Source organism: Argopecten irradians, chromosome 10 (assembly GCF_041381155.1).
Source record: "Argopecten irradians isolate NY chromosome 10, Ai_NY, whole genome shotgun sequence".
NCBI classification, from domain to species: domain Eukaryota; kingdom Metazoa; phylum Mollusca; class Bivalvia; order Pectinida; family Pectinidae; genus Argopecten; species Argopecten irradians.
The window spans coordinates 7,159,423-7,172,005 of NC_091143.1; the positions used below are offsets into that span (position 1 = coordinate 7,159,423).

The following is a 12,583-nucleotide window of genomic DNA, read 5'->3' on the forward strand; positions in this document are numbered from 1 at the left end:
ACAAAATATGCCGCTTACATCACTGAGAAATGCAAATGGTCTATTGAAACTGGATGTTGCGAGTATAGCGTGTTAAAGGGCCATTAAATCAATAACAATAATAATAGCGTCAGAACATAAATACATGTATCAATGGCCTAAGATGAAGTTTTCAATCTTAATCAAAAATCTTTTTCATTAAGTTTGGATTTTATAAAATTGCCCTGTTTGCAGCAAGCAAGAATTACCAATCATTTGACGGCCATTTTTAAAATGCGTGTTTTACTTAAATTGTCACAAACTTTTACCTATATCAAATTCATTCGTGTTCTATTTTTTGATGTCGCCGTGATGCATTTATTAAATTTTTAAAAATTAAATTGTTACTTACTGTTTTCATTTAGTTATTATTACTTTAATGCCGAAAAATATAACAAATATCGTACCGGAACAAAAGTCAAGCACGCTAGCCCTGTATTTTATGTCGTATATAAAAACTCAACTTGTATGTTAAAGATGCAAAGTATAAGGACAAAATAGTCCATCGTACACAATTTGGATGTAGCAGGGGTAAGCATATGGCAGGACAAATGAATTGAGCTGTGTTGACTGTAATTTTTTTCAACTGAACAACTACGGTCATTACGAGAACAAACTAATTCGGAAGATATCGCTTTTGTTTGTCGCTTTAGTTTGTATGTGTGTATGGCCAAACATAAGTCGAGAATTCCAGTAAAATTTATCACACTAGTGTTAAACATTACCCATATAGAACAAGGTATATGAAGGCGTACTTCCAAAAAATGTAATATTAGGAAAAAGCATACTATTGGAATTATTTACTTTATCAGTAGAGAAGGTCCTTGAAACGGCAAATAAATGCCAGGGTTTTTTCATTCTGTGTTTAAAGTTTAGCGAAGGTTCAGTTGGCTTTTGTCGCGTAGTGAACTTAGGATGGCACTGAGAAAATAACACGACCAGCGTTATGAAACAGTATCTTATCTTTCTGTATAAAATTGTTCAAAATTATTTTACTTGTTTTACAGTTAGAATTACAGTTAAAAATAAAATAAAAGCCGTTTCTGAAACGTAGTGGGCCTTTAATTACACTGTATTCTTTTTTGCTGTATATGTTGTTTTTCATATCTATGCTTCAAGTTAATACTGTATCTTTGGTTTTTACTTTAAATTTTTGTACATTTACCATTTATATTGTTTCTTTCTTTGTTATTCATATTATTCCTTTCGTGATTCATATTATATCTTCGTCATTGTCGTTTCTCTTATATTATCTTTTTATCTTAAAATAAACTATAAAATGAATCGTCCCTAACAAAAGTTGATTACGCAGGACAGTATTTATCTTTGACTGGATTTTACCGAAAAAATACAGTACGAACGACAATAATACAATATGAAAGACGATGGTACGATATACATAACAAAGACACAAAGCAAATGACGACGATACTATATTTGATACTATTTTATATATCGAAAGGTACAATAACACCGCAATACAATAACATCACCACTGCATAATTAAGCAGCGTTTGGTTCCCCCTAATTAACTTGACACTTATTTTTTATTTATATGTAATAGTATGGAAATATCATATTAAAATACCTTAAACGGATCCTGACTGGAAACTGCCAAAGGTAACTCTATTCGCAGTGGTTTGCATGGTTACCAGATAGTTTCCATAACGACGTTTCATTGCCATTGACGTCCAAAAGAACTTCTAGGTTGGAGCCTGGATGTGCCATGGCGTACCATAACTGTATACACACAGCCCCACCACTGATGGTGGCGGTGGTGACGGAGGAAGTGGTGCCAGTATGTTTACCGAGATTGTATGGATAGAGGAATGGTCCACCTGTAATGATTGTATTATCTCTCATTCCAATTCCATTCAATGACACTTAAAACTATACAGTTACCTTGTCGAAGCGGCCTTTAATTTTCAAAATGAGAATGTAAAACGAGATTAATAAATAGATTTTAAAGTGTAAATTCACAATGTAGCTTCCTAGTGGTAATGTTTGGCAATAAATCATAATTATGATATAAAGATATCAAGTATTTATATACAAAGATGTGTGCTGACAACATTGCATACATAGATGATAGACACAAAAAACATTTTCCCTATGACATTTAGAATAAATAATGAAGAAATAGAACCTTGCCATACTTAATCATAATCTTTTTAAGAGTGTAGATAATTACCATCGTGTAGAGAATCGACACCTATGGCCGATATAGTTGTATATTGTTTCCACTCCATCTGAGGGTATCTAGGATGACTGAAGCTACAGTAACCATGGTTAAAGTCACAGCTCTGACTCATCAGTGTCACATTGACGTCATGACAGCTACTGGTGGACAGTACCTGGACACCGGACACTGGGGTGGACAATGATCGAGCCTCTGTAACGCTCAATACAAATATCGATAATCCTGTTTGAAAAAGAGAGAAAAATAAAACAAAATTATAGGTCTGTTATATAATTTTTCAAATAATCAAGACAAACTTCAGAAGGTATTATCATGTACATGTAATTCACCTTAGCTACGGAACACCATTAAATCATAAGATGTTACTACCCCGTATGTCATAGAACCTGGCCGTATCTCATAAAGGCTGTACGAAATTGTGCTGATCTACCATAGCAGTGTTGTACAGTAGACCACACACATTTGTAAATTATTGATAACCAGATTAATAAAAAAAAAAAATATCTAAAAATTGCTCAATTATTTCCTTTTTCTCACCATCAAACTTTTAATTTATTACACGAAAGTGAGAAACATCGATAAGTGACCAATTATCAACGATCGGTAGGATTTCTTATAGGTACTCTATAATCACATCATCTTATGAAAACAAATTAAGACAATCTTGGAATATTTGCAAATTGACAATAGTTGGTTTATAGACTTTTATTATTTACGTTCGTTAAAAGAATAACATAATTCTATAATTCAGGACGATTTGTACCGCTTTAATTACGAGAATCAAATAAAACAGTATCATGACAAAAGTTATTTCATGTATTTCATTTATGTTAATATATTTTTATGAATTCTTTGTTTTCTAAAGATTTGTTATAGATTATTTTGCTTAGATATTGCTCACAAAGCGTTTATATACATGTAACTGTCCATAATTATCAGAAGATAGACTAATTGGACTTTTTTATTAATGTCACACAGAGCATGATGTATGTGGTACTTGGTTTGTAACATCAAACACTGAAATATAATTTCCCTCTCAGTTTTCTTAACTAAAATTAAATCATTAACCACACTTTTCTTACGTGGACATAAATTGACGATAAGATCATAAAACCGTGTCATTACCATCGTGAATACAATCGTTAATGTGCTGAAGGCAGAAGGTTAGTATTTCTAACTTAATGTCCTGTACAATCAAAACGGGGTGGATATGAAAATAATATCTATGATAACGATCTGAAAAAATATGGCAATTATTTTACTTACCCCAAAAGACAAACATGTAAGCTAGTTTAATTGCCATTGTAAAACTCTCAAATGTTCAAAGTTTTATCGATGAAACTGTCTATATTCCTAGGAAGTCTTGTATCAGAAACGATCTTGCCACAGCATATGCACAAATGATTTGTCCTCGGCCTAGAAACAATTCTTCCGGGACTCTGATAAAACTAACTCTTATATACTGAGATTTTTGACATCGTTATCTCCCCTCTTCGTTGTATGGAGGTAAACACTTAAAAACGTGTTATTTCACAACATCATTTTAGGTCATTTTGCTTAAAAAAAACAACAAAAAAACATAAACAAGACCTTGTTCGGAAGTTGAAAATTCACATTTTAAATGTTTTATTGTTATCAATTATTATCATTGTGCCTCGTGTTATTCATTAAATATGTTATAAACCTATTTTATTCAATGTGTGTTAAAATCAAACGTTCAACGAAAACATTTAAATAAGGTATTTTCAAGGTAAAACTTTTATTTTTTAAATATGTGCTGTTGGGTTTTTTTTTATTTCAAGAAGATTGTGTATTGATTTTATGCGCATCACATGAATTGGACCTTAGGCTATGCATATTTTATAGCATTCCAACTTAATTATTAACATATATACATTCTGCATTTATGCAAATACATGTAGAAAGTTTTATAATAAATACCTAAAGGGGGATAACTCCTATATCATTACAGTAAGATTATAGAAAATCAGAATCATTATATATTATATTTCCTGTGGGTTTGAATAACATCAATTAGTGATCAAATACGATCGGTAGGATTTCTAATTGGTATCGTATAATCGTATCTAATCTTATAAAAAATAAGACATGCTTCGAATATTTGCAAATTGACAAAAATTGGTTTTATAGACCATAATTGTTTACGCCGATAACTGAAGAAAAGTAATTAACATAATTTTGTTATTCAGGACGATTTATACTACTTTAATTTCGAGAATCAAATAAAACAGTATCATGACTAAATATATTGTGTATGGATTATTTTATTATTTAAGGGTTCTTATGAATTAGTGTTACGAAAATATGTATCTGCGTTATCTAGGTCAGATTATTGCAATCAGCTGTGTCAGTTACGATTGCCGTTTAAATGTATTATTTATAAATCTTTAGCTCTATTTAGTAGAATAATATACCTGAGATAACTGTATCTTATAATCGTAATAGTCGTTAACATATTTACATCTATGTATCCAGTGATGCTGTCCGTAGTAATTTAATACGTCCTCTCCTGGGCGCTGACATCTTTGTTTATCATTTGTAAATACAATATATATATAGATAGATACGTATAGGCCCTCATTGGTTATTGTCTCCGTCAGTTTTTATGTCGCGTTACGTCATTGGTCGGTCCGTCGTTACGCTGGATCCTCGATGCGCATGTGTGTATCGAGGCTCCAGCGAGTTTTCCTCCATCCATCCATCTGTGAAGCTGGTATTTCCGTAGCTCCAGATCCAAGGTAACTTTACCATACTGGAAACTCCAAATTTATTTATTTAATTGTTTATTTATTATTCAACGGCACCAGGCACGTTAATAAAACCGATGATTTATATCGGAAACGTTTTTTATTATTAAGTTATAAAATATTATTAGTGCGTCTGCTAGGGGTTGCCCCGAGTAGCCCCGAGGAGAGCCCCGAGCTCTGCCCCAATCAGGTGCCCCGAATTGGGGTGACGTAGCCCCAAACATTCTTGGGGAAAGCCCCGACCAGTGAGGTTAGTGATGATTGTTTGTAAAATCATTAACTTATCATATTTGTATTAATTTTATATATGATTTAATAAATGTGAGGTTAAATTTATTACAACTCTTTGTTGTTCATTTGCGGGATCCGTCTACCTGGGACGAGGAAACTACTTTGTTTACAAACCGAATGTTTACTTTCCTCCTCCCAGAACGACATATCTTATTCGAACTCTTATTATTGTCTGCGGCGCCTCAATAGGTCTTTTTAGACCCCTATTACGCAGCAATTGGTGGCAGCGGTGGGATCCCGCTAATTTACCTACATATTTATTTACACTTACGTGATTATACTCAGAACGAAGCCTGGTGCTAGGTGTTATAATACTTGTTTACATGTTTGTTTACATGTTTGTTTACATGTGTGTTTACACGTGTGTTTACATATAAAAACAACCTGTTTTGTTGTTTAAATTCTTGTGTTATTTTTTTACTTTTATTACACTGTGATCCATTATAACAATGGATGATTCCGGGACAGTAAGTTTTCCCAAATTTACACAGTGAAGAGTTCTATGAGACTGTTGATGAGGCAGATTCTTTGCATATTGATCATAGTTACCAAACTGATGTCTCCAATTCTAATGGAGCTAATATGGAACTCATGAATCAAATGAAATCATTTGTTAATGATGCCAAAACTCAGTTTCGTGAAATTAAGTCCAATATGTCAGAAATGATGAAAAATCAGTTATCTGAATTTGAAAAGGATATGGACAATATCCGAAGAAAGCATACTTCTGTTTTCTATGATAACAGTGATTTGAATACGCAAAGTCTTGCTCATCAGTCTCATCGGCACTCACCACAGTTGAATTTTTCTGAGTCAAACAGTAGTTTTTGTTGTTGATCATGGTGTTGATCAAAATACAAACCGTTACCGTACACATGAGACGTTAAATAGCTCACCACATTGTGCCCGAGTACAGAATTATGAACCTGAAGTAAATTTTGGTTCGCATACTAATCATTCAACAGGTAGACAAAACACAACTGTGAAAAGCGTACAACTAAAACCACAATCTTATGATGGTAGTGATGATCTTGAAGATTATCTCACACAATTTCAAATACTATCTGAAATAAATAACTGGAGTTATTCAGTTAAGTCACTCTATCTAGCAGGTAGTCTGAAAGGTGCTGCTCGTGCTTTGCTTAGCGAGTTATCTCCAGCTCAGCAACGGGACTATGATTGCTTAGTGCGCGCACTCAACAGTCGTTATGGCTCTGTCAATAAGGCAGAAGTGTTTAGAGCACAATTACAAAACAGAACAAAAGGAAAGAATGAGACAATCCCAGATTTAGCTCAATCTATAAAGAAACTGACAAGGCAGGCATATCCATTGGCACCACCATCTGTCATTGAGGTTTTGTCATTAGATCATTTCATTGATGCAATCAATGATTCAGACATTAGATTAAGATTGAGGGAAGCTTGTCCTAGATCTATTAATGAAGCTGAAACTTTGGCTGTACGTCTCGAAACTTATCGTCTCGCTGACAATCATAGGGGACGTCAAACTCGTTCTGTAGATGTAAGAGCAACTGAGACTTCAAATGTGTCGAGCAAAACATCAGCCGAGAATAATGAAGTAAGCTCTAAAACACCATCTAACTCCTCTGAGATAGATAGTTTGAAAAATGAACTCAAGTCTCTTACCAAAGAGATTAAAGATTTGGTCAAGACTACTAAATCTAGTTCTCAAAATAATCAAAACAAACAAAAACAGTACACAAATAACAATGGTAATCAGCAGCGCCATAACTGGAACCGCAATAGTGGTAACAATAATTACCACAATAACTCTGGTAACAAGTACAATAACCACCACAAAAATCAGCAATCTAATTCGGGAAACTAAATTCTGCTGAAGTGGTGGACCACACAACAGCAAACTTTAACCAAGGTCCTACAATAGTGATGGTCAGTAGTGTTGACAAGGGTTTATTTGTGGCTGGATCTATGCAGTCATATCCTGTTCGCATGCTTGTGGACACAGGTTCGAATGTCACAATTATGAAAACAGAGGTTTTCAAGAAAATATCTAATATTTCTGAAATAGAAGTGACAGAAGTAAATTCAACCCTTTAAACTGCTACTGGTGAGTCTTCTCCATTTTATGGAAAGGCAGACCTGTTGATAGAAATAGGAAACCATAAAATGCAACATTCTGTGTTTATTAGCAGATATTAAAAATGATGTCATTTTGGGTGTAGATTTTATGGAGAAACACAAATGTGATGTATTGTTAAGCAAGAATTGCTTGTCAATCAATGGTCATAAGGTACAATGTTTTCAAATATCAGATTTGAACGTTCCTACATGTTGTAGAATAGCAATAGACCAGCAGGTGACAGTACCTCCTCAGTCTGAGATGATTGTTCAAGGTAGACCTATTGATACCTTGTCCAAGGGAAAGAATTCTGTGTTGGAGACAGCTCCTTCCTTCAATGAGAAAAGTGGATTGCTTGTGGCAAAGGCCTTAGTAGATCCTTGTAAAGGACTTGTACCTATACGGGTAATTAATTTATCCGAACAACCTCAAATTATCCATAAACACACTGTAGCTGCAGTCAGCGAACCAATAGATGAAGATATGGTTTTTGAACCTGAAAATGTTAGAAACATCACTATTAGTGAGACCAAAAGTCATCAAAAGTGTGATAATAAATTACCAGACCATTTGGTAAATTTGTTCAACAAAAGCAGTGAAAATTTAGATATTGAACAAACAGAGAAACTTAAATTGTTGTTAGAAAAACATCAACATTCATTTTCCAAGTCATCAACTGACATTGGCTGTACTAGTCTTGTAGAGCATACTATCAATACAGGAAATGTTCCTGCTATTAAACAGAGGCCCAGAAGGGTTCCTCTTGCAAAAATGAAAGAGGCTGAGGCTGAAATAAAAGATATGGCTGAGAGAAACATCATTGAACCTTGTTCTGGTCCTTGGTGCTCTCCCACTGTTTTAGTCCGTAAAAAGGATAACAGTATTAGATTCTGTGTAGATTACAGAAAATTGAATGACATAACCATTAAAGACTCTCATCCTCTTCCGAGGATCGACGATACACTTGATGCCCTCTCGGGTTCACAGTGGTTCAGTACACTTGATTTGAAAAGTGGTTACTGGCAGGTGAAAATGGCTGAAAAAGATAAACCAAAAACAGCATTTTCTATACAGGGTGTTGGTTTCTGGCAGTTTAATGTCATGAGTTTTGGACTTTGTAATGCCCCAGCCACTTTTGAACGTTTAATGGAACGTGTGTGTTAAGTGGGTTATCATGGAAAACATGTCTAGTGTACCTGGATGACATAATTGTTTTCGCAAAGTCATTTGAGGAACAACTAGAAAGACTAGATGAAGTTTTTACTAGACTTCATGAAGCTGGCCTCAAATTGAGTCCTAAGAAATGTGCACTATTTCAAGAGGATGTAGACTTCCTAGGCCACAATGTTAGTAGAAATGGTATTTCTACAGATCCTAAGAAGGTGGCCGCAGTAAAAGAGTGGCCAGTACCTAAAAATGTAAAGGATGTCAGAAGTTTCTTGGGTATATGCTCCTATTATAGGCGCTTTGTACGAAACTTTGCAGACATAGCTAAACCACTACATAAGCAAACAGAGAAAGGTTGTTCATTTACATGGACAGAGTCATGTCAGAAAGCATTTGAAACACTTAAAACTGCTTTAACAACTGCTCCTATACTAGGTTACCCAACAGCTGAAGGTTCTTTCATAGTTGATACCGATGCAAGCAATGAAGGCATGGGCGCAGTCCTGTCTCAAGTTCAGGGTGATACTGAAAAAGTAATAAGTTACTTTAGTAAAACATTCTCTAAGCCCGAAAAGAAATACTGTGTGACTAGACGAGAATTGTTGGCTGTTGTAGCTTCTATTAAACATTTTCACCATTACTTATATGGTAGACGATTTCTCGTACGCAGTGATCATGGTGCCTTGAGATGGTTGTTAAATTTTAAGAACCCTGAGGGTCAGATCGCTCGATGGTTTGAGGTTCTTGCAACCTATGACTTCAGCATAGAACATCGAGCTGGTCGATTACATTCTAATGCCGATGCATTATCTAGGAGACCATGTCATGACAAAAACTGTGGACATTGTATTCGTGCCGAAACCAAAGAACAATTACAAAGAGGGGAGACAACTCAAACACAGAAATGTAATACTGTTGAAGTGTCACAGTCGGATACTCCTATTAAGGAGGTAGAGTTGGAAAGTAATGAAAATAAGGCTCATGTAGGTGAAAGTTCACCAAATATACTTACTATGTTTGACCTCTCATGATAGCATGATTAATCCTAGTCTAGTAGAATTTGTAACCTCTGACTTTGAGGGTTCTATTAGCAGTGATACTCATCCTAGAGAGGCAGTGAGTGGTGAGATAAGTCAACAGAATTCGGGTGATGTTATATCGCAAGAACCAAATTTATGTTGCACAGGAAGTTGTCCTGATTCACTTCACATACCTCCAGATATGTTATTAGATTCCACGCATGAAATAGCTCCATTTCATAATGATCTGTGTGATGTACATGCTTGTACTAGGCAAAGCTCTAAGCTTCAAAAAGTAGACATAAAAATGACCAAACCCCTGGTTCATCAAAACTAACTACACAGAGCATGGTCACTGATACTACAGGAAGTTGTCCTGAAGATCTGCGAGAATCACAACTGAGTGACCCAGATATTAGTATTGTGTATCAATGGAAAAAGGAAAATGAAAGACCACCATGGTCCTCTATATACTCATACAGTGAGGCAGTGAAATTTTACTGGTCAAGATGGGATTCCCTTCATCTTAGAGATGAAATATTGTACAGGAAATGGGAAACAGATGATGGTAAATCATGTATTTGGCAAGTGGTTTTACCACTAAAACACAGACCTTTTGTACTAAAACAACTGCATGACAGTTGTACAGGTGGCCATTTAGGAATTAAGAAAACTGTGTCTAAAGTAAGACAGAGATTTTTCTGGTGTGGTTTACGTAGAGATGTCACCTTATGGTGTCGAATGTGCGACTCTTGTGCTGCAGGTAAAAGGCGAGGCAAAGTGCCACATGCCACCTTGCAGAAATATGGTGCTGGTGCACCGATGGAAAGGATAGCTGTGGATATATTAGGTCCACTACCCCGCAGTAAGAAGGGTAACAAATACCTTCTTGTTGTAGGTGATTATTTCACCAAGTGGGTTGATGCTTTTCCAGTTCCCAATGAAGAAGCTCATACAATAGCTAAAAAGCTTGTAGAGAGAGTATTTAGTGTATTTGGAGTGCCAATGCAACTCCACACAGATAGGGGAACTAATTTTGAGTCACATTTATTTAAGGAAAGGTGTCAGATTATGGGTATAGATAAGACTAGAACTACAGCTTATCGTCCCCAATCTGACGGAATGATAGAAAGAGCCAATCAAACAATTGAAAACATGCTAAGAAACTTTGTTTCAAATAATCAAACCGATTGGGATGAGTATATTCCTATGCTGATGATGGCATACAGGTCCTCTGAGCATGAAGCCACAGGATTTAGTCCTTGTACACTGATGCTGGGAAGGGAGATAAGTCTTCCAGTAGATCTGTGTTATGGCAGTCCTATGAAAGAGAATTATACAAATCATACATCAGAGTACACTAGGAATCTGTTAAATCACTTACTAAAAGTACATGAAGTGGCTAGACAAAACTTGAATTTGTCCCACACCAGAATGAAGAAACAGTATGACAGTAAAAGTAAACAATCTACACATTGTAGAGGTGACTTAGTCTGGTTATATAATCCAGCTAGGCATGTAGGTAAATGCCAGAAATTACAAAATTTATGGCATGGACCATATACCGTGACTGAAGTTCTAAATGATGTCATATACCGTATTCAAGAGACACCTCGGTCAAAGCCTAAGGTAGTCCATCATGATCATTTAAAACCCTACCAAGGTAACACAGCAAAACACTGGTTGAAATAAAAAAAAAAAAATGTTGAGTTGAACAATGTTCATGTTCTTGGTTGTGTTTGAAGTTTTGTATGAATAAACATGTTGTTATAAAACAGTAATTATAACTTAATATAATTACAATTACCTGAAACAGGTGGTGAATACATGCTATTGAAGTTCAAATGAGTTTGATTTGAAATATTATGTGAAGGAATTACTTCACAGTTAATTGACATAGTATCAATTCTCATGCAAATTATATGCTGAATTATTAACACAATATTGTACTTGTGTTACTGATACTAATATGTTCTTGTATTAAAATGATAATTGACAAAACTTGAATTTGTCGAAAGCTATAATATGGAAATGATATCCATAAGCTATTCATTGAAGTACATGAATAAAAAGTATGCACTTCATACAATGTAAGAATAATCCTATGTCTTAAGGAATATTGAGTTCATCTTCATCATCTTTCAGATGAAACTCAAATGCACATTGTGCCCATTAAAGACGTTTACAAAGATGGACCATGCCAGGCGACATCTCCTAGAACAACATTCCATGCTCGGATACATGTGTCCGGTCTGCCAGCGCACATTCAACAGACCCAATGCCAGCCATGAGAGTTGCCGTAATGGTGTTAAGCCAAATAATTTAATTCTTTATTGCCGCCCAGACGGGAAAACAAGGGATGGAGGCGACTGCCTTACTGGATGATTTTAGGAGGAGGATACCTTCTCTGGTGGAGAAAGTGAACGAGGAACTTCCACCACATCAGCCATCCAGAGGACCTATGCAGGGTGCACCATCAGCGAAGCGGGCCAGACATGATGACCTCCAGGACATCCTTGAGGACCTTCCAGATGAGCTAGCCTTCCTGGTTAATGGGGACACCGAAGCGGTATCGCAGTATGTATCAGTGCCAGAGAGCCCTAGAACCTGTGAGGCAGCAACATTGAAGACCACTGATGTCACCGGTGATGACGGCCGTATTATATTAGATATAGGTGGTACTAAATTCACAACCTCCAGGGCTACCCTGAATATGGTAAGCGGATGTTTTTTCACCGATATGTTGTTACCAAGTATTACCAATTATTTTGTTGATAGGGACCCTTTACATTTTAGAACAATTTTGAATTTTCTACGGTATGGAGGGAATATCAGGCCTGTACTTCTCCCTGACACAGTTAAGGAGTTAGTAGAATTAGAGATAGAATCAGAATATTATAGATTGTACAACTTGGGGGTTAGGATCAGGGAGAAGCTAGAAATGTTACATTAGATACAATAGGTACATGTTGTCCATATTTTTTTGGGAATTTTAGAGTTAGGAGTTAGGCAGTAATAT

At 35.6% G+C, this 12,583-nt stretch overlaps 1 protein-coding gene across 1 annotated transcript; it reads right to left on the reverse strand.

The window, feature by feature from the left end:
* Window positions 1-1,644: 1,644 nt before the first annotated feature.
* Window positions 1,645-3,623, reverse strand: LOC138333980 (uncharacterized). The gene is made up of 3 exons (XM_069282708.1): window positions 3,485-3,623; window positions 2,210-2,440; window positions 1,645-1,856 (listed from the first exon to the last, which is right to left on the reverse strand). The coding sequence occupies exons 1-3, from the start codon at window positions 3,519-3,521 to the stop codon at window positions 1,645-1,647; spliced, it is 480 nt and encodes a 159-aa protein (XP_069138809.1). The 5' UTR covers window positions 3,522-3,623.
* Between the last annotated feature and the right edge of the window lie 8,960 nt (window positions 3,624-12,583).

What these genes read in the sequence shown, in the direction of transcription:
- LOC138333980 (XM_069282708.1), bottom strand. Translation starts at nt 3,521, where the DNA reads ATGGCAATTAAACTAGCTTACATGTTTGTCTTTTGGG. An exon ending in TTACATGTTTGTCTTTTGGG is followed by an intron (nt 2,441 to 3,484) that starts GTAAGTAAAATA and finishes TTTTTCAAACAG; the next exon opens with GATTATCGATATTTGTATTG. An exon ending in TGTCGATTCTCTACACGATG is followed by an intron (nt 1,857 to 2,209) that starts GTAATTATCTAC and finishes CAATCATTACAG; the next exon opens with GTGGACCATTCCTCTATCCA.